Genomic DNA, 22,531 nt, shown 5'->3' with positions numbered 1-22,531 from the left:
TATTCCTCTTTCCACCACTTGCTTGCCAAGTATATTTACAAACAGATTTATGATAAAGAGGCATGGCCTCTAAGCAAGCCGTAATCCCCTCACTGCAGCTCCATTAGCAGTCTTGGGCCAAGTGATTGCCTGATCACACAGTGAGGGATAATTCCCAACTTTCCTAGCAGCTATGCTTAGCCTAACATACTTAGAGTCTGAGGTCTCTGGAGCAGGTCTGGGGCCTTTTAGTGGGATTTCCATGTGCCTGTCTCAGTGACATCCTCCCTTCAGTCACAACCTTTTGTGCCAATTGCAATACAAACACAGGTGACAATTCTGGTAATGGTAGACAGGCAGGGAGTTTGCTTAGCTGTCACCCCTGGAATGGATGCTATAGCTTTGCAGCATTAACTCTTCCAAAAGAGATTACTTGTAGTCAGATATTAGTACCAAACTTCTTCCCAGTGATGCTTCTTTTTTATCCTTTTTTGCATTAATAAATACGTGCTTAAGTTTGATGTTTTCTCCAATGCTAAAGACCTTTCCTCCCTCAGAAATGTGAGGAGAATAATCTCCTTTTATTTTCAATTGGATTAAATTCAGCAGAGAGCTTGGGAACCCATCTTCTCTGAAGCATTGTCTCTTATCAGGAAATGGCTTAATCGTGAAAGACATCACGTACCTCAGCTTCATGCTTCATGCTGACTCAGGCTGGATCCTGTTACAAGGTGGAGAGTGAGGAGAGAGTTTCTTTGGCTAATAGATTCTTCGCTTAATCTTGTTCTCCTTTCTTATTTACTTTGCTCTTCCTGTTTGCTTATTTCCTAGGACTGTGGTGGCCTCCTGTCTGAAGGGGACAATCAGGGCTGTTACCCTCTGGATGGGCACATCCTTTGCAAGACCTGCAACTCTGCTCGGATCCAGGCTCTGACTGCCAAGGCTAGCACTGATCTCTGAGTATCAACTGTGATCCTCCCCAGGATGCCCATTGGGGGATATTGCACAAGCTTTGCATGATTTCTTTCCAGCCTAGGGTCTGAATCTGTGTTTAAAAAAAAAAAAAAAAAGGAAAACTGGAAGGCCTTGGAGCAAGAGGGCAGTTCGAGAGGCTGTGTTCAGACTGCCCATGACAGGCACTTAATTTAGACATGACTTTTCAGGAGGGCAGTGAGTGAGTCAGACCACCTGCTGTCTCTGCAGCTGATGGAGATGAGTGGTCATAGCACCTAAGTTATCTGCCTGTAGAGGGAGGTCTGAACATGGTCCCAACTATAATGCTGTGTTTGATTCCTGTCTCTTAAGAAGTACATGAAGGTAGAAGGTGAAAGATGGCTGAGCTAGTTCTTTCTCCCAAGTTATTTTGAGAACCTGACCAGCTCTCATTGAAGTCATGGGGAGCTTCCATTTGACTTTAATAGGATCTGCATCATCAGCAGAAGTAGCTCCACTGCCCTAGGAGGTGTGAGAGCAGACCCAGCACTCCTCTCATCACAACACAAACAATGCAACTTCAACTGTACTGCACGTAAGAGTGTAGGTGTGACTTTGTATCCTTGGGACACAGATTTGTTACCTATGTTGTTTTTCTTAGGCCCTTACTTGTCTCCATTCCCTTCCAGTTCAATAGGGTTTTTCTTCTTTTTCTTACGAAATTATATTTTGCTATTGCATAAATTTATTCAGTAGTGATGCTTCCAATTCACGATGTATGAACAATCACAGCAAGATGTGAGCTTGCACACACTATACACTACACACACACTACACACACATACACACAATGTGCTTTTGATTTACCAGAGGTATAAGCCAATCATGTCCATTGAAAAGGTCTTTTAAGGATGTGGGGCTGGAAACACATTTTTAAAATCCCAGTGGTTAAAAAAAAATAAATGACCACATAGAACTGCAGTGCAAAGCGATGCTTACAAAAAACCTTATGCCACTCTCTCACATACCCCATTCTAATGGGACCACTGGCAGTGGTGGTTTCTGGGTAGACATTTAAGCAATACAGTCTTGATCCATCTCTTGTTTATTGCAGTGGGAGGATTTTCCTTCACCTGTAACAGGAATTGCATCAGGCCTTGGGATATACATTTCTCTGATGTTAACATACATGATCTGGAGTTCTCATTAAAAAAATTAAGGATTTTTATTTCAACAACAGCAAAAAGGATCCTCCTAAACACATGCTGTCATTCAGTTTTTATCTTAAGAAAGCTGAAGAAGGTATTAAACCCTTCTCTATGCCATTCCAAAAAGGAAGCTTTTTTTTTTTTTCCTCTTTCATTTTCATCCCAGCCACTTATAACTTCTCTCTGGTGAAATGTCATTGCAGAAGACTGCTGGGCCAGCAGCAGCATTTTCATCTTCGGTCCAGAATTAATACATATGCCAAGGTAAATAAAAGCTGGGCACAGATAATCTTTTTTTTTCTCATGTTGGTGGGGGTTTTTTAGTTTGGTTAATTAAAAAAAAAAATTAAAAATTAGAAATACACAGCACTCTGAGCAGCTGTAATATTCTTGTTCATGAAACCCATAATAACTAAGGTGCAAATTACACTGAGGGAGTAATTTTCATATCACTGAATTGACATTAATATCTTATTTGCAGATGTAATCAAAGAAAATACTTTTCTTTGCACTTAACAAATTAAGAAGCAGAACTGAAACAGTTGCAGGCTGATTGACCATATAAGTGACAAACTGGTACTTTTCAAGAGTAAGTTATAAGAATTTTTTTCATGCACCCACTGAAAAACAGTAAGAATGTGGTGCTTTCATCTTTATTCTCCATAACAGAAACCTGATATAATTATACCCACTAATGTTGAAAAGTTAGGTGAGCTAGACCGATAGGAAACAAAGAGGAAAAATTGAGATACTTACTGCAGCTCCTGCAAATGGTGCATTTCGTTTCAGTTCAGCACTAACCTTTATGGAAGAGCACTGTGAAATTTAATAGCTTTAGCTGTATACAGTAAATTCAAATACAGAAATACCAGTCTGAAACCTCTGTTCCTTACATGGTTTATATGTTGGCAAACTCCACCAGTGTCAGGGAAGTTTCCCAAAATTCACAGCTCAGAATGAATCCTTCTTTGTTAGAAGGGTGGCATCATTAAGCAAAGAAATCGTTCTCCACCGTCGTGGCTGTACTGAAGCAGTTTGCCTTTTTATACTAGATTTCTACCCTGGCCTTCAAGAATTTTACTGTCTCAGACGTAAACAGATTTTTTTGCACCGTGACTCCTGCCAGGTTCCGTCTGGGCTCCCGCTCCTTGAACCGTGGCCCGTAAGGTACTTCTGAGCTCGCTTCTTTACATGCAGTCTGCACCACCACCAGTCAAAAAAACCTTGCAACTATTGACTAAATCCAGTTTGAACTAACCCTACAAAAACATGGGAGGTCAGAGCTTGGATTGCTAATGCCATTGTATCTCTGTGGAAGATTTTACATCTCTGCAAGCACAGGGGAGAACGTGATGCACTTGGGTGCAGAGTAAGCCATTCATCAGGTAGCAAACGTAGCTCTGATCTTCCTTATTCTTGTTAGCGTTATATCAAGTGGCTGATGAGACTCTCCTGAATAACACTGGGGTAACTGATGGAAATGAGCAATTGTGCCTTCCTGCAGAATGTGACCTAGACTAAGGAGGACCAAAGTCCAGAGCCTTTGGGCTTTTTATGGCCCTGCCACAGGCTGGACTTGGAGCAAGTCATATGGCTTCTCGTCTTCTGCCCTCTGCACGATAGGGCTTCTTTCCAACTTCCCAGGGAGGTTATGGGAATTAAACTAATCACAGATTGACCCAAACTACTGATTTTTAGAGTTCTGTCTTCTCTTTCCAGAAAAGTTTGCTGGTATGTAGGTTTGGGATTCCAGCCCATTTCAAAGCTAAGGGCCAGCCAGGAGATCTAGATCTGAATCTTCTGTGTTATTAGGGTGCTGTGGTGAGTTGGGCTGACATGCAGGGAGGTGAGAGCCAAACTTTTCAAGCATTAAACAACCCATGGATGGATGATGTTTGACAAAGATTGAGCAGTGTTGATATGTGAGGTACTGTGGCTAATTTCTAGACCTGACACATCTGGTCAAAGGTATTATCATGCTTTTGTTTTCACCCCTGAAACACCAAACCCATCTGCCTGTTGAAAGGAGTGAGCATCTAAAACACTCTTTTTTATTTTCTATAATGCGTGTGGTTTGGGCTTCTAAAATTGCTATAAATATATTCAGAAGATACTGCATAAACGTACATACGTCGCAGAGGCTCACATCACCCGCATGTGTATGGAAATCTCCCCTCTGATGCTTCAGGATTTAATTAGGAAATGCTGGTGGACTTACCTCAATTGCACTGCAATTAAGAACCACTGGGATATTGCTTCATCACAATATTTATCACATATTTATAATATATCCTGTTTTATCTGTTCCAAAGAAGGAGTCTTTTTGCCAAAGAGACCTTGCTTTTCTTAAGGTGGACTTCTTAGCCATGATAAAATTTCACGTCATCTGTGGCTGTGGTAATGTCCAAACTGTTCCTTTCAGAAAGAATTGGAAGATCACACAGACGTTTCTGTTCAAGTCTGCAGTTTTTGCTTATGCTGCTTTGGCTTTCTCTAGCATTTGTTGGCAAGTAGGGCCTGATCCCATGATTTGTGTGGCCGGACGGGGCCCAGGAGGGTCCAGGATCAGGTTCTAATTTAGCAAAATATTTAAGCCCCTGGGGTTTGTTTAAGCACAGGCTTAAAGCCATTGCATGGTGTGACATAAGCCATGGGTCTACAGTCATTAATACCAGACTGATTCTGTATCACCCAGTCATACAGGTTTGATCTGGGTAGGATGTGGACACAGTCAAATTTCTGTCAAGTTACCCAGAACACATGAAATGGGTCCTGTGTCGCCCTTATGACAACTGCAGGAAGGCACCCAGTGGCTGATCCAACATAACATTTGGACAACAGGATGATGACTTATTGCAAGATCAGTGCTTTGTGTCGGGTGGCTGTGGCACTTTCCATATGTCACAAGTAGCCCTACAGCCAGTTTTGCTGTATCTTTGAACCATGGCTTTAAAACTGTCTGCTTAAACTTTCTCCGGAAGATTGGGTTGCCTTGGTTACAGCCCAATCCTTAAGCACATCCCCAAGGCTAACACTAGTATTTTGTGAATGTGATGGTTTTATTGTCACTTATTTTAATCATTGCTTGAACATTGCTTTTAAAAATGGAAAGCAACACAATTGCCTTAGCCTATGAGATAATGCACCTTTAATTTTGTTTTTGGTTTTCTGATGTTTTAATTCTGGATTTTTATCACAGCTGCGAAACACTGGGGTAATGACTTAATCATAGAAGTGTGGGAGTACCAAAGTGTTTTTTACAGTGAACTCTACATAATAGTGTTCAACCTGACAGCAGGAGTGAGACTTTCATGAAACACAGGCCTTAAGTTGACTTTCTGCCTATCAACAAAATGTGCCTGAGAAGAATGACAAAAAAAGTGTCTTTTAGAGAAATGGTGGTTGTTGAAGAGAATATGCAACAAGTCAATACTGAAATCTCTTTGGACCTGTTATGGCTGGTGCCTGGCCATGGTCAGCAAAGCCTAGCTTAGGTTTGATAAATGCTGGTTCCTTTTGATTTTGAGAAAGTCCAGCAGATGAGGGGTAACAGGACCCAAGAGAAGGTCCTTGAGGGAAATTCTGTGTCTTTGCCCTCCTTCAGCATCAGAGGTAAATGTTAGACACCTGGAACTTCAGCTGAATGGCTCAAAAAGGATTTGAGTTTATAACTGTTTTCTGTTGATATCTGGTTCCTGCAGTTGGTTCATCATGTAGATTTGCTATTTGTTCACTGAGCTGGGTTGACTACACCTTATATAGACTTCAATACTGTAAGTCAAGGCTATCAGAGAGAGGTGTGCTGAAGAATCTCGTTGTGGTGAAATACACATGAGAAAACACTAGTGATGGTAATTGAGCGTTTGTTGCCAAAGGATAGCAGGAACTACTTAGTACTATCTAGAGGTTAGTAAAGTACAAACTAAGAGAGAGCTGTGAGAACACTATTTCCAGTTAGAGCTGGTCACAATTTTTACACTAAATTATGTGATGTCAGAAGGGCCATTTTTTTAATGAGAAATTCTCTCTTTTTGCAATGTTATCCACAACAGCTTGGGTTTTCATTGCTATTATTATTAAAACCATATTGAATTTTTATCTAAATAAATTTCAGAATTGTTAACAAATATTTTCATTTCTCAAAACCCCATGTCATCTTCCTCAGTTTTTTGTAGTTCTTGGGTTTCGTCTGCTGGTAAATTGAAGTTTCTGTGATGATTTTGAAAACTTCTTTGGATAAAAATTCTATTTAAAAACAAGCACATGTATTCTTGGGAAATTATTCAATATTGGACCTGGTGACATAAAAAAAAGCTTTGAAACTTTCCACAAGATTTTTTTTCCCTATTTTTAACTAGTTTTGCTAATTTTGAAGTCACCGCTTCCTTTGTTAGAACAATCCAAATAATGTGACTCTTCTTAAAATAACAGTGTTACTTCTGTTGGGTTCATTTTTCTTTCCCATCTTAAAGCCATGGAGTGGCTGGCTATGGGGAGTGCCAGGGTCTTTTTCTGTGGCAATTGCAATTTTCTTCTTCGGGTTTTTTATTTTGTCCCTGAAATTACTGAAGAATATAAGCACATTATGGCAGCTGCCACAAAGATCAAGAGATACTGATTTAACTTCATCTCCACATACCCTTCTGGGCTTGGGAATGGCATTTCTCCTTAAACATTTCTAGAAATACTACCTGGCTTCCTCAGCATTTCAGGTTTGAATTTGTAACAGTTGGTTGCCTGACTGGCATTTGGAGCATGAGAGAGAGTAGACTTTAAACTTCTGAAATTGTAACATTCACCCAGCATCTAAAATCTAAGCAAAAAACATAACCTTGGTAGATTTCCTGGTGGTCATTGTGGAACAGCTCTCATTTCAGCCTGGAAATTCTCTGCTGTGATCTGAAAAAACTAAGCTCAAACACTTGCAAACCGCTCTGGCATATGCAGTCACACGCACACGTAAGGTGGTTGTGGGGCTACAACTAAGTAGAAATACAGGCTGCAATATTGCACACTGCTATTTATACCCCGCTGGACTTTATTCCTGGCTATGTGTTCCTGGTCTCATTGGCTTCATGTTACATGTGGAGGCAATGGGGTTGATCACTGGTATCAAGAGCATTCAGTTCAAACTTTTTTTTTTTTATTTTGCTGTTTGTCCACATTTCTCATCATACCTAGATCTTCTAGAAAATGAGGAAGGAAACAGAAGGCTCAGGTGGTGGCATAACCTTTACATTTCCAGGGGTAGAGTCCCTCACCAAGAACATGACACTTGGAGCGTCTCTACTTTTTTGCCTCTGCCTCCCTTTGTCTGCAAGCAGCTCTCTTACTCGCTTTTTCCATTTGCTCAACGTGTACTCATCTTTGCAGTGAAGACGGTATGTTACTTCACAGAGGTATTGTGAGTCTTAGCTAGTAGTTGGAAAAACTTTTCCAGATCTTTAATCCAATAGTTTTGAGCATCCATAGTATCAGTGGCCTGCCACATGGATATCAAAGAAAATGATTATAATTATTGCTTTTAAAATGATTATGAAATTGTGCCTTACTTTTTCAGTCATATTTAACCATATAATTTAGAACCACATGATTGCAGGGATTTATCATGAAGAAATTTGTTTGAAGGATAGTTTGTTTGTTTTTAAATATTTTTTTCTCCCAAACCAAATTTATTAGTTTTTTCCTCTTTTATTTTTTCCTCCAGTTTTATTCCTTTAATATGTTTGTGTAAAAGGGCAGCCAGAATTTGCATTCGTGAGAGACAGAAGATTTTATTTGGTCTTGTATGTGGAACTTTCATTTTCTTTTATGTTCCTTCAGGAAAATTCCTCTCTGCCTGATTACTCATACTTAGATGTCTTTAAATGTAGGCTGACCAGTAAGGGTTTTTTGTTGTTGTTTAATTTAGTGTGTGGTTTGCTTTGTGGTTTCTTTTTTTTTTTAATTAACCAGATATCGGGTGCTTCGGAGGCATTGCACATCAATGCCGAATGTTAATGCTAATTTTCATAGAAGAGACAAAATTAGAGTCTTTCCCTGTCTCCAGTGCAGTTTTGTTACTGTTTTGTGTACAACACTAATATTAAGCCAGACTGTAAGGGCAAAATACTCAGAGTGACCTACTTCCATTCACCAGCAAGAATCCTTTGTCAGCTGACTCCTGTTTGTTTGTTCATTTTTAAATGTCGGTTTACAGAACGAGCATCTCCTAAAGATGAAAGAAAACAGTGTTTTCATGTGCAGGAAATTTGGGGTTGCAGTAACAGAACATTTTCTTTGTGAATTTGGATGTCATGGTGTTTTAAGCTCCTGCCTGGAGCCTAAATCAATTTGGCCTCTCATCCAGTTCATCTCACTGGTGCTCCTGAAAGGCTGCAGCCCTGCAAAAGCTCATGCAGCATTTTTGGCTGCTTTCCCTTGCTCCCATTTGGTACATATTTGCACAATTTAACTGAGCTTTTCTTTCTGCTGAAGGTCAGATGCAAGCGATATGAAACACTAAACTTTATAAACAAGCAAAGCCATTTCAACCACAGCATTTTGGACTAGAATGGATTTTTAGGTGGCGCACTGTCTGCTGGCCTTTGGAGAGGGGATCCTGAGACTACATTGGACTGGAACAGGATGCAAAGCCACAAGCTTTGGTTTTTTTAATAAACTACTTACTGTAATCCAGCTACACAGTTTCAGCCTCACACTTCAGAAGAAGATTCCAGCAGCAATGCACGTACAGGCACTTTCTCTCTTGCAGAAAGTGAAACTTTCCCAACCAGAGTAAATTTAACCTATTGCATAAGATGCTGGAAGGTTTTGGTTTTTTTCCTTGGGATTCTCGCTGTAACCTCTATGTGCAGAGGATGAATAGCTTTTCTTTTCCCCCCCCCTTTTTTTTTTTGACAAGATTAGATGTTGCATATTGATGAGCTAGCATTTCAAAGGTCCATGGGGCTTTGGAACGTATTAAGAATCTCTGAAGCTTAATATTCACCATGTTTTAAATATTCAGAAGGAAAAATCTGCATAAAATGGCTTTTAATAAATACATTCTAGGGATTCTTTCTTTCTATCTTATGCAAGCATTGTGGGGATTGTGTCTGTGCCAGTTTTGTTCCAAAGTGTCTTTTGTTTCCGTGCTTCAGGACCATTTTGATCCCATTTGTATGCCCAGTGCTTGTCCTGAAGTCTTTTATGGTTTCTACTGGAACTGTACAGCAGGCAGGTGGATGTGACCAAGGCAAAGGCACAGCTGAGCATTGTAACTCCTGAGTGTCTGCTTGATTGCTCCTCTCCTTATGACAGCTGGGCACATCCAGCCTCTTTCTGCACCTGCTTTTCCTGTTGCTGGTTGGGATTAGTCCAGTGGTCAGGCCTGGCTGAGATCTTTCTGCAAAGGTGCTCCACACCATTGGGGATTTGAGAATGGAGAGGGCAAGATCCTGGGTGCAGGAGCAAAGCAAAGTGCCATTCAGTGCATCTCAGATCTCACAGGGCAGTTTCCCCTTCCTTGGATGTCCCTCTTTGGTAAGAGTCTCAGCAGTAAGAGAAGTGCTTTTAGGAGAAATCCTCCCTTGGGGATGCCCTATTTCCCATGCTGTTGAAAATCCGATTGAAGCTTTAGATGAGGGGGATCGGTTATGGGATGCAAACACGCAGCTATTTTACTGTATTATTAACTCTCTCGTTTGCCTTACCCTTGACATCCCATGGTGCCTGCCATGGTGCGCAGGACAGCTTCTTTTGTCCTGCTTACACGCAGCCTTGACTTTGTCACGCCAGTTGCTGTTGAATCAGCGCCTGGTACTTGTTCTCAGGACAGCTCTGGCTTGGGCCAAGGGCATCTCGTGCTCCTATGCAAAAGGTGGTGCTTTCAGGTTTTGGCTTACAAATAGTGCAGCCCTTTCAACCTCACCTTTCCCCTCTCACATATTCCTGGCAGAAGTAGGATTTTAAATATTTCATAGCATTCTTCTTTCTTCTTCCTTTTTGCCAGATGCCTTGAAAACATTGTCAGATTACGATCTGGGTGGGGGTTTTCAGGATCGATTTCCTTTCCTTCTTGATTGCATGGTGTAGGTTTGCAATGAGGGTTTTGTCCTTTTTTTCTTTATTCCTTTTTTCTTTTTTTTTTTTAGTCTCACAGAACAGATGCCTTCAGTTTACGCAAAGAAAGATTGTCCATGATTAGAGCTAATCCAGGATGGCAGGATTGGACCCCCACAGTGAAAGCTAGAAAAGTGATTGCAAAAGTATTCTGTTTCTCCTTTATTAATTGCACAGGAAGTTTCCACCGAAGGCTCATGTAGCACAACTGGCCTATGTAATAAGTAGCAGGGCCTGTAATTACAGTCTGTCTTCTGATCCTATCTGTGCTCTGACTTTCTAGGCAGCACAGTTCTATTTACATCTGTGTCTTTGTCAGCTTTTAAATTTTTGATTGGTCACTAAGGGAAGTGGAGCACAAGCCGTGAGCCCTGTTGAGGTGCAGCAAGTCTAAACGAGAGAGTCCTTCTCAGGTATCTGCCTGATTTGGGACACGGAACAGAGCACAGGGAACAGGAGGGGGTTTACCAGCCATGCAGCAGCGGGAGCAGGCTGCATGCCAATTGGGTATCTTTTAAGATCTTGGAGTCTTTGTAGGACTGGAAATTTGAACCTTTTACAGGTCTTAACTAGTGTACTATCCTGCGAGGGAGTTTATATATCAGCATTTTTTTGCTCAGAGCAGTTTCTACAGGATTTGACCTTTCTTTTCTGTAACATTTAGGGGTTTATGGTTGCAAAGAGATCCTTCCACATATGGCATGAGGAGGGAGATGGCTTTTGGCATCTTGCAGAGAAGCTGGGCTAGAAATCCTGGTATCAATGTGTAAAAGCAAGAGTAACTTGAGTGGAAGGGGGAAGGCAGTGATTTACACGTGGCTCAGTACCAGGTTCACCAGCTCTGAGCACCAGCGAGCACAGCCTCAAGCAGATTGGCTCGCTGGGGTTTCAATCCTGAGACCTGGCAATAAGTAAATGGGCTCCTTGTGAAAGTGTTTGGTGCTGGTCACTCTGGCAGTAATCTCTTGTCTCTTTGGAAATGTGCACTAAAGGTAGGGTAAAACTACAGAATGGTGCCCCCCGGTCTTTTTCTTCAAGGCATACTCCCAGTGCTATGTTTAATCAAGAGGAATGAAAAACATTGTGCAAATACTATACTCTATGCAAAAAAAATATTAACAACCCACTACGGATACTTTTAATGTCCATTAAACTGTTATGCAAATTGTCCCTTTTCTGCAGCTTGCACTGATACTTAATTATTTTTGGTCTGATTTCTGTTAAAAAAAAAAAGCTCAATTATTTTTTAATTTTTTCTAACTCTACTTCTAAGAAAGTTGATGCTTTAAAGGAAAAAAACTTAGTTTTGAACATGGGTTTTTCAGGCTTCGAAATTAATAATTTCTACACCTGACCCAGTTCCTGCAGCTGCCAAAAAAGAAAAGAGAAAGCTATTTAAATTTCTCATAGAACCATTTATCTCTTAAAATATGCCAAGGCAATTTGAGGTGGGGGTGGAGACTCAGCTATTTATCTCAGCAGCTTGATTTTTCTCTTTATGTTTCTAACTGTCAAGGGAAAAAAAACCGGTAGGAAGCTATTCTTGGGCTATTATTGATGTATTGTGTTGCCATTATGCAGGATGTCTGCTTTGCTATATACGGAAGGACATTAATAATAGCCATCTCTCCTGCCCCCACCCTCGGTTCCTCTTTGGGAAGATACGGTTTAAACTGGAGCATCTGCTGTGTTCAAATTGCTGCTCTCTCCTCCCCTTCCCCCAGTTCATTCCCAAACTAGTTTTGGAAACAGGGCTAAGGGAATAAGGAGGCAGGTTATATTTGCCATTTTTCTGCCTACTTGTGTGGTTGCTCCAGGCAAGTCATTTCCATGCCATGTACCTGTCTACCCTCTTCCTTCCCGTGTATTGCCCCTCCTTTCATTTTAAGTTCATCAGTACAAAAAAAACCCCTTTCTTGCTGTCTTTTTCTCACAGGGGCAGGCTGGCAGAACGGGCTCAGCAACAGACCTCTGATTTGTTATTACCCAGCATTTCATATCCAGAAACTTTGGTTTCATTATTTCCTATAAGTAGGAAAATGTATTCCTGTTCCCATCCCTCCTACCCCAGGTTTAAAACATTGTTATGAAACTTTAAAGGGTCCATCCGCTTGTTTAAAGACTCGGATGATTGTTTTATTTTTGGAAGCAGAGTGTATGGTGAACAGGAATAGTTTGATGTTTAAAAAATAGCCCCAATTCAGCATTCCCCTGAAGTGCGGGAAGTCCTGTCTCCGCAGGTCTGTGCCAGCAGCGTGACAGCCTGGAGAGCAAAGCCGACTTGAATAGGAAAAAGAACTGGCCTGCCCCATTTCATCTGTAAGAAGAGAGAGGTGAAAATAATAAATGTGGCAAAGAATAAAGGGCATAATTGCTCTGATTTTTTTTTTTTTAACGGCTGTTCCTACATCTCATGCTAATTTTGCTCCATAGAAGCTTTGCTTATTCAGCATTTCTGATAGGACCATGTCATTTTTCATGGTGTCATTTTTCTTTACTTGTCGTTTGTGGTGTCCTAGTCTTGCTGTGGTCCCTATATGGTATGGAGCCGTTTTGGTTTGGGCACCGAATTAAAACAAAGTTAGGAGCTCTGTCCAGGAAAGCTCACCTAGAGTTTAGGACCAGAAAATGCAATCAGAATATTTTCCAGTTCTGATATAGGGAGGTTTTCCAAATATGAATTCTAGATAGGACAAGTGCCGTCATTTGGGAAAGCACTTAGATTTCAGAATGAAAGGGAGATGGCCGTTCAGGGTAGTTTCTTGTTGCTTTTATGGTCTTCCTTGGTGGTGGCCAAGGAGAAAAATGCCACCCTCTGAAGTGTTCCCTAAGCTAGAGCCCAAGCCTAGCATCTGCTCTGCAAACGTTTGCTCCAGCTCCAGCTTGCCACGCTGCTGCAGCATGGGAGTGAGGAAGACCTGCTAATGAAGCAAGGTCCACCTCATCCTCTCCATAGTCAGAGCTGCTCCCTGTGGTGAGTCCGTGTTCAGCCTAGGGCTTGATTCTGCCTTCCTAGTGCAAGTAGTTTTGCTAGAAGCAGGTGTTTTCTCTCTGCCGTTAGCTGTGGGATTGTGTGCAATGATTAGGATTTGCAGGGAGGGAGAAGATCCTGTTCCAATTAGGCTGCCTTTGTGCTAATGTTTCATTCAGGGCTGTATGAGATGAGAGCAGTTTGCACTGAAATGCACAGCCGGAGGTTGTAGTTTGCGTTTCAACTATGTTGACACGGTACCCATTGAAAATGCAGAACTGCGGCACTTTTTTACATCTGCCAGGGCTTTACTGACAGCTCTGTATGGGTTGGAAACCCATTTTGGTTTGGCAAATGGACATTTTCTGCCTTGTCCCCTCAGCCTGATCTAGTTCTTTGTTTTATCCACCTAAAAAGTAGTATTTCTAATGTGCCTAATGCCTAAGCACCTGACAAGCATCTAAGCAGAACAACCAGCAAGGTGAAGAGTAGGCTATTAGCAGAGCTGCTTTTACAAAAAGCATATTCCACTTTCTTCACTATATGCCTTTTCAGAGACCTGCAGTGCTCCTTTATGGGCAGCAGAGAAATAGCCCTAGTGCCGAGCAGGGATGGGAACTATGAGAATGATGTAGAAGAGAAGTAAGAGGTTAATTTTGAGCATCTGTTCTCCGTTGGGCTAAGCAAAGCAATGGCTTATCCCATCAGCACTGCTTGTCGCATTGCTTAACACACCTCATTGTCTGGTAGGCAACTATTCAGTAGCAGAGGTACTTGAGTATATCTCCTCAAATGTCTCTATCTTATCAGAACTCCAGAGTCGTTCATATCTGGAGATTTTATTCGCTTAATATTGTCTCTTACAAGCTCTCCATTATTCATTTTTTATATGACGTTAGAAGAGAAAATTTGAAGGTGAACCAAAGGCTGGGTGTTTGATTGGTGCTACTGTATTAAAAAGGCTGATGTGCTCTCACTTTCAATCCCCAAAATCATGTTTTAGGAAACTTCTCCCTGCTGTGGTCAGAGAGGAAATGCAAGGTTTATTGGAAAAGCAGCAAAGGGAAGGGTTTGATATTTTGATGCTCAGTACTGCACCACTGTGACCTCCCTCTGGAGAGTGAGGACTGAGTATTGGCAGAGGTATGGGCACAGCAAGGTTACACTTGGACTTTCTCATGATCATGCTAGACAGGATCTGCCTTGGTGAGACTTCAACTTCCCTTAAGGGTCCTATAGTTTCCCGTACCACAGCTTGTGTTTTGGACTGTCGGAGAGACTGGAGGGCAGCCCCCAGTGCCTTCCCTCCAGTTAGTCAAATGAGAGACCAGGAGTACTAATTCTGCAGTTTTGGTAACGGCACTTTCCAGCTCAGAACAAACAGCAGAGGTTTGTTGTGTTTCAGAGCGTAATCTCTCACACTGGCTTTACCTGTGGGCTGATACAAGGGGGTCTGAACCACACATGGGTCATTCCAGAAGGATTCTTCTTGGCTAAATGCCCCGTGGCAAACCCACCAAGGGCTGGGAGATTGGCTTAGATCTTTCAAACTGCAAGGAGGAAGTGCCCCCAGGAATGTTTGTCCTATGTAGCTGCTATGCTTTGGCCTATCCCTGCCAACTGTAGACCTGTCTGCTCTAGGGTTCACCAGTGATGATGTTCATTGGATGTGCAGTAATTCATAGTGGATGACTAGGCTAGGTTTGAGGTGGTGTTTCAGCTTTATAGTAGCTGTTGGTTTAGCCCTCGAGATACGAGAAGGTTTTGCATTGTTGCCTTTGGTGCAGTTGGGAGGGGAGCGTGACTGACCACACTTCTCCTTGTCCTGCGCCAGCAGACAGAGGCTCTCAGTGGTATGGGAAGCATCTTCCTTTTAAATGTGAATCACTAGCCTAGGTATCTGGGCAAGAAAGGGGCACAAGGAGGCATTCCCTATATGAGGGATGCCTTCTGCTGCACACTCCATGCCCTCAGATCCTAATGAAGTAACATTACTTGAGCTATTAGGACTGGTCTCCTATCTGTCATAGCTCGGGGGTACCACTTTTACCCCTTGCTGAGCACAAGCACTACCCAAGTCTGTGAGGGGCCCAATCCTGCTGCCATTGGAGTTTTCCCAAATCCTGTGAGTTGCTGAGTGCACCTCCTGTGAGCTGCTGAGTAGCCTCCCTTGCCACCAAACCTATCAGGCCACTTGTCTCCTTCATTGACTACATCCATAGGGCTTTGAGGGCACTCAGGAAATGCAATCGGCACCTTACAGGATTGGTCCACTAGGTAATATATGAAGTTTTTTCTCTGGTAACTTGTGTGCATGAATTGAAAACCATTTATTCCAGTTTGTTCTGAGGACAGATGCAGCATATACACGTTTTCTATATTTATAAATATATATAGATATATATATTTTGTTCTCAGCTAGTTACCTCTTCTAAACTGCTATTTTCAGAGCAACCGGCATATATTTTTTATTCAACACGTAAAATGACTTTTTTACAGTAAGAGAATGAAAGCTGTTTTAAGCATGTGTTTTCTGTATTTTTATTACGCATTATCCAATTATATTGAGATGTATTTTCCTCTTTGCTCTGCTCTTTCAGTTGTTATCCTTGTTATCAGTTATGCTTTTCTAATGTTTTGTAAGGGAAAATAAATATGCAAAATCGCCAGATGCCTTTTTTCTTTGCAGAAGAAGTATCACAAATGCTTTTTTATTACATTTTACCAATCCAATAAACTCCTTATAAATTTCATTTTTGTTTGCTAGCGTGTGAAATTATTTTTTCAAGTCAAATGGTATTTACTTTCTCCCAACCTCCACCTGCAATTATGCTTCATATCCTCCATCTCTCTCTCTCGGGTTCAAAATTTCACTGTGTGGCTCCTCAACATACTTAATTCAAGAGCCTCTTTCACTGTTGGGTGAAGCAATGATGCTAGAAATATGTCACAAGAAAGGCTACCCCGTGTTTGTACTGGCCGTCTCTTGATGAATTTTGCGCTGTCTTAAAAATGTGCACCTTTGCAGTAGAGCGCTCCATTCCTAAACCATGAGGTTATCCACAGAAGTGGGTTATATGCTGAGGTTGCCTCAGTATTTTGAGTATTCTCAAATTTGCGTTCCAGTGGGGTAACAGCAGATCCAATCACCTTGCTTTGCAGATGAATGGAGGAACATTATTCAAACTATTATGGGGAGAGCAGAAGGAAGTGTGGTTTGCAAAGCCTATCTCTTCTAGGAAGTTGTTTTGTTCCCTGTCCAGTAAATAATCTGGATTGTTCCCGGTCCAGTCCAATCTGCTTCAAAAATACCAGTGATCACCACACAGCCTGACCTTCACCTCTCCAGTCAGAGAACCTGGCACAGCACCAAACCCTCACCAAACGCTTTCCCTGACTGAGATGCTTCAAGTGACGGGGAATCCCATGTATCCTGGTAAGCTTTTCCAATGACTGTTTCTTACCCGCTAAATATCTGCACCCCGCTAATAGCCTCTGTTTTTCTACCCTCTCTATCCTTGGACCTTTTTATAAAAGCCCTTTGCTCTCAGAAATCTCCTGTGCAGACAGCACAGGCTGTCTTCAAGGTGGGATTTATCTCAATGAACTTTAGCAGCCTGGAAGACAGCTTTGTTGTCCAAGGTGGCCCTCTAGTCGGTGAAGATCTGTCATCTTTTCTTTAGGTGAGCATCTGAGACAGGTTTGGTTTGTGTCTTTAAGGGTTAAATGAGATGAATACTGTCCTCCATTAATATCAGCAAAAGTAGTTTTCTTAAAACAGTTTTTTGCGGAGTTGTAGAAAGATCCCAAGGCACACAATAGAGCTAAACCCATTCCCTGTTTGTCACTCCCAACAAAATTTTATCTAGCATCCCCTTGAAGACATCCACAGATGGAGATCCCACAACCTCCCTTGGCAGCCCATTCCATAGCGGCATTGCCTTCACCCTTGGACAGTCTTTCCTACTGTCCAGACTAAATATTCTTGGCTGCAAATTAAATCTCATACTTCCTTTCCCACCTCCAGTGAACATGAAGGACTTCTTTAGTAGGTTATGTGTTGTCAGGGAATGCTTGTTAGCCATGGAAGGAGGTACAAACAGCAGCTTCGCTCCCAGCTCCTCCTCCCCTTCCCCAGGGGACTTTAGGAAGGGCCTGTGTTCTCCCTCAGGAAAGGATGAACTCTTCAGCTTGTTCCTACAGGACATGGGAGTCTAACAGGCTTTGTCTTGGCAGTAAAGGGAGTGTGATGGTGTAGGCTTTCAAGTCCATTCAAACTGCTATACAGTTTTCCAAACTTGATATTATTACTTCCTTTATAGCACAAGGTGTTTTTTCCTAACCTTGTAACGATGGAAAAGTTCCAGGGATATGTTGTCCACACACAAATCAAAATGCATTATCAGGCCGGGGGCCAGAGGTGAGGGCCAAGGGTGGGGGAGCTATTCATTTGATAGTTTGGCGCTGCTTTTCTTGCAATCGAAGGCAACGAGAATCCTTTGAAGACAATGATAGCTTTGGGAGTGAAGTGTATCTAAAACGCAGGTGCCATGGCTAGCCATACCAGGGGTTTAGGGTGGGATGAAGGCAACGTAGACTATTTGGCAGCCCCACAGGTTGCTCTGTTGGTGACATTCCTGGTCAAATGAAGAAGCAGTCGTACAGCTGCATTCTTCCGATGCGATGGCTGTCTCCAAGTGTGGCTACTGTAGATTTAACCACCTGGCTTTAAACAAAGATGGGTCTTGTATCTTTATCTTGAAGATATCTGGCTAATTTGCTGTATGACTTCCTCTGTGTCACAAATGGAGTTGTGCTCCAACTCCAACAAACTGAGCAAGGATGACTTTCGCTTTCTAGTCAATTTTGAGAAGACCTCGGGGGCCTTCTAAGCTTCCTTGGGGGTTTTCAAAGCTGGGAACAAACTTGGAAAGCTGGGGAATCTGTCCACAGTGCCAGTCTTAGCAGGCAGTATTGGTGTTCTGGGCAGGTTTCATCTCTTCCATCTCTAATAGTTTGGGAGAGAAGAGTCCAATGCAAGCAAACTGGAGGGCTCCCTCTGTGATAGATGGACACCTCCAAAGGGCCATTCCTTCAACATCTCTTAGACACCTTCTTCATGGCAGGACGAGCTGTTTTCTGGAGATACCTCTCAGTCCATTAACTGTCAAGGGGCTCTGAAAGACCAGCATAGACCAGACCTCTCACTTTCAGACAACTGAAATCGGAGGTGATAAATGGACACAGTGAGTATGCTCTTTCACTGCCCTATTCCCCACAAAATGGCAAGTGGCTGGCTGCATAACACAGCACCACCTCTGGTGCAAAAACAAGCAGGCAGGGAAAGGAGGGAAGAGCAGTTTGGATGGGGCTGTCAGGAAAACTGCTGCTGCTGTAGTGTCACCTGTCACAACCTGCCAGGGTCATACAAGACAAAGTGCCACTCCTCAGGTGACACAGAGGAGCTCCCTTCCCCAGGGAGATTTTGGGAGGAAGGCTGGGAGGTCTCTGCCTCTGGTCTGCTCGACCAGATCCAGGCGCTTTCGGTAACGGTGAGTCAAAGTGGGGGAAGCCTACACCTCTTTTGCTACTGAGAGTTTCTGGGGAAAATGTTTTATTGATACTGAATCCACTTAAAATACACAAGGTCAGTCCTGGAGCGGAGCAGAGACATAGCAACTGCTTTTGAAGTGCTAACTGCACCTTCAGTGCGGTGTCACCAGGAGATGTACATGACACTGTTTTCCACAAGGTAAGGAAAAATTAATAAGCCCAAATCGGTGCATGGCAGAATGAGCTGCTTTTTTATCTTACAATATTGTTGATGTTGGACTGAATCTGCTGTCTTAAAGTATAAATATAAAGACGCTGCTAAATCATCACTATTTCAGCAACTAATTAAGGGGTAATGCTCATGGTGCAGCAGTATATGAAGCAATAAACGGCTTTGGCGGCTGATTAAACGCTGGCACTGAGGCATTTAATTACAGCAAAAGCCAATTACCACGCGCATATTCCGACACCATGGACATTACTCCTGTTCTATGACAGAACAAGGAAAGGCAATAAACCATGCTATAGAGACGTATAGTGTAGGACTCTAGCTTTGCCAAAACCAGCGCCCTTCCTCTCCACTGGCTCTGAAATGAGGGCTCAGTCTCCATAGGGAAGGCTCAAGACAAAGTCACAGAGTAAAAATTCTTTGTAATTTATAGGACTCACTTGAGATCTAGAAACAGAGTCAAATATTGCAGATCCTCCCTGTACTAACCTGTACTATGCATTTGACCATTTGTAGAAAATAATATTCCCACGCTTGGGTAACAGGTGCATTTAAAGCCTCACCTTAGTATATTTAGCATTGATGGGCAAGTCAGTGGCACTGATGGAAAAGGTTATGCGTAGCCTTTTTTTTCCTTCAGTTATTGCATTGCAGAAAGCATAATCGGTTGCAAAACACCACATGCCATTCTTCAGCTAATTGATTTAAAAGCTGGAGTCTGATTTTCACAGGCTTTCAGCTCTTGCACCATCCATTTGACTTAACCAGCTCAGCACCTCTTCAAATTAAGCCCTCGTTCTCTTTAACCAGAAGTGAATTCTTCCTTTTGAAGGAGTTTCCTAGAGAAATTCTCTCTTAGAAAATCCTTGGCACGAAACCTTAGCCAGCCTTGGCATGCAAACCTGCCTCACGCTGGCATTAACAAGCCTCTTATTTAAATGTTGATGAGCTCTTTGCTGCCAGTTAGCAATGGGAAATGCAGTCTGTGTGTTAAACGAGAGCTGGGAATGACTTCCAAATACCAAAATGTTTGTTAAACTCGCGGCCCACCTCTTCCCTCCTTGGGGGTGGGAAGCTTCCGAGCAAACTGGCCCCGTTTTGCACAGAAACTGCCAGGCAGGATCAGACCAGGGATCCCTCTCATTCTGTGGCCCACTGATGCCAGAAGCACCGCTTCCCAGGACTCCCCGCCGTGTGGCGGTCTGCCCCCGAGAACCTTTCCCCGACCCCCGTTAATTAGAGATGGTTTCACACTTTGAAGGCAGGCTCCCCCCACCATAGCATGCATTTGGGTTTACTTGTTTGCTTTTAACCTTTATCATTATATGGTGCGTTTGGTAGCTGTTACTTGTACTGAGAGCTGATGAATTACACCCCCAAACCTTTTTGGAGTCACTTGGTTCTCCACAGTGCTTTATAGAAATGCATTATAGACTGTGATGTTATATATATTGATATATCTCTTTAACTAGACAGACGCCCCCTAAAATTCAGCGTGAGGCTGTGGGAGCAGCTTCTATTTGCTTGCCATCCCATGGAGACCAAAGGCCTTGTTGCCTTTAAACCAGGAATATCTCATATATGGTGGGGGGTCTTCCGTCCTTCTGAGACTTTTCCCTTTCACAGGGCATCTGAGGTGAGTCAAAGGACGAGATTCAAATACTAAATGCCAGGCAAGGGAGTCTCCATGTATCCTTGTGTTACCTTTGCTGCCTTCTGAAATCAACATGTTCCCCTGCCAAGGAACGTGTAAATTCTTTCAGCTATCACTCACTTTTGGATGAATCCCAACTGCACATATATACAATAGTTGGTTTCCTCAGCGTTTGAATGAACCAGAAAGGCTTTGTCTGCTATAGGTGGGAGCTTTCAATCCCATTTATGGTACACTATATCAGTCTGAAACAGCATCTGTGAGGTCCTTAAACTGAACCACCATCAGATTTACAGCCACCGCAGAGGAGTTAGCAGGCTGGCTCCAAAGAGCTATGAGCAGTAACCATACTCTCTTGAAATATTTGCTTTCTCTGCAAAGTTGACCTGAGGAAGAATGTGTTGTTCATTTGAAGATCTCTGTTCCTTTATTCAGAGAACGTCTTCAATTCAGAATGTAAAGAGATGAGCTTCAGAGCTGAGAGCCAAAGACATGCTTCTTGTCATTGCAGAGCTGGTGACAGCTGCTCAGACAGGGAGCATCCCATCATACGTCCACACATCTGCAAGCTAAAACGCGGGGGATTTGAGTTGTTCAACATCATGGGATGAGCGAGGCAGTTCAACGAAGCACAACCTTCCACTCAGACCTCTGCCCAGAGGATGACCCGGACTGAAACTCAGCAGACAGAACAGCAAATGCATGCACTGACATGGTGTCACTTTTTAATCTCTCTGCTACCTTGAAGAGCACTTGAAACACCTTGGCAAGGCTGCAACAGCAGGGCCAAAATAGGATGCACCAAAAATCTCCCCCAGGGGCCTATTCTTGGGTCACTTGCAGTCCATTGGTCACCTGTGCTATAATGCAGGTCAAACTCAGGGGAGTTATCCCACCTACCATCCTCACTGGAAACAGCTGGGGGAATGGCTGTTTGTTGTCAGTTGTCCTGGGGAAGTGCAGGAAGCCAACTGAGATTGGGCAGGTTTTGCTTGATACTGTGCAGACATAGGCAGTGACAGCCCATGCCTCAGACGCTCCCAGCCTAAGTAGGCAGGAGACATGAAGAGCGGGCAGTGCTGCCAGCTCAAGCTGCCAGAGCCCTGTGTTTATGTGAAATTCCTGGCTTTCATTTAAAATAATAATAATCATAATAAAAAAATCTGACCCGCTCAGTTGGAAATATGATCCCTAAAGAGTCAGAAACCACAATGCCTTTCAAAAAGGCCCATAATTCATATGTATATGCTTATAGCTCTTGATTTTTAAGCCAAAATCATGGTGTTTGGAGGCCCAACTCAAGACTTATGAATTCCTAAAGGCTGACAGTACCAAGTGGGGAAAGGGCAAAATTAGCACATGGGAAAAAAGAGAGTTGCCAAAGGTATGACGGCAGGTCAGTGGGAGAGCCAGGCCTCCTGCCTCCTCGCCCCATGTACTAGCCACATTGCCTGGCCTCCTTCCCCAAAGGAAATTAAGACTCCTTAAAGCAATCCTGGCTATTTTAGTCTTGTGTTTCCATCTTCCTTTTGATGCTCTTATATTCAGCAACACACAGATCTTGCAGCGTCCTGCTGCTCCCCATAGGATATTATTCCATCTCTGGGGCTCATGGCCATGGTAGTGTTTGCTGATGACAGCTGTGGGAGTTTGCAAGTAGCTTAACATTTGCATGCCATGAATATGCAGCTCTGAGCATGGCCCAGTTCTCCATGCAGCCAGCCTATGCATGTTTGCCAGGGACAGCAGCATCCTGCATGTATATAGATCCCAAGAGACACCAGTTCCTGGTGCCTTGGGTGACAATTTTGTATATGCTCAGCGGTTTATAATCACAAACACCTGGATAACCAGCTTTCTGTTCGGCACCCTGGGAAAAATGGGCTTGCTTTTAATCACAG

General features: G+C 42.8%; 1 protein-coding gene across 13 annotated transcripts in view; it reads left to right on the top strand.

Moving 5' to 3' along the window:
* The window catches only part of LPP (LIM domain containing preferred translocation partner in lipoma), a 353,246-nt gene extending 337,299 nt beyond the window's left edge, over positions 1 to 15,947 (top strand). For all 13 annotated transcript variants that reach the window (XM_052803756.1, XM_052803757.1, XM_052803760.1 and 10 more), the window contains one exon: positions 811 to 15,947. In XM_052803756.1, coding sequence (XP_052659716.1) covers positions 811 to 939 — 129 coding nt within the window. In that variant the 3' untranslated portion in view covers positions 940 to 15,947. The remainder of the gene's footprint in view (positions 1 to 810) is intronic.
* Positions 15,948 to 22,531: the final 6,584 nt, after the last annotated feature.

Source organism: Harpia harpyja, chromosome 12, assembly GCF_026419915.1.
Source record: "Harpia harpyja isolate bHarHar1 chromosome 12, bHarHar1 primary haplotype, whole genome shotgun sequence".
In the NCBI taxonomy this organism is placed as follows: domain Eukaryota; kingdom Metazoa; phylum Chordata; class Aves; order Accipitriformes; family Accipitridae; genus Harpia; species Harpia harpyja.
This window is presented reverse-complemented; position numbering and strand designations above follow the sequence as displayed.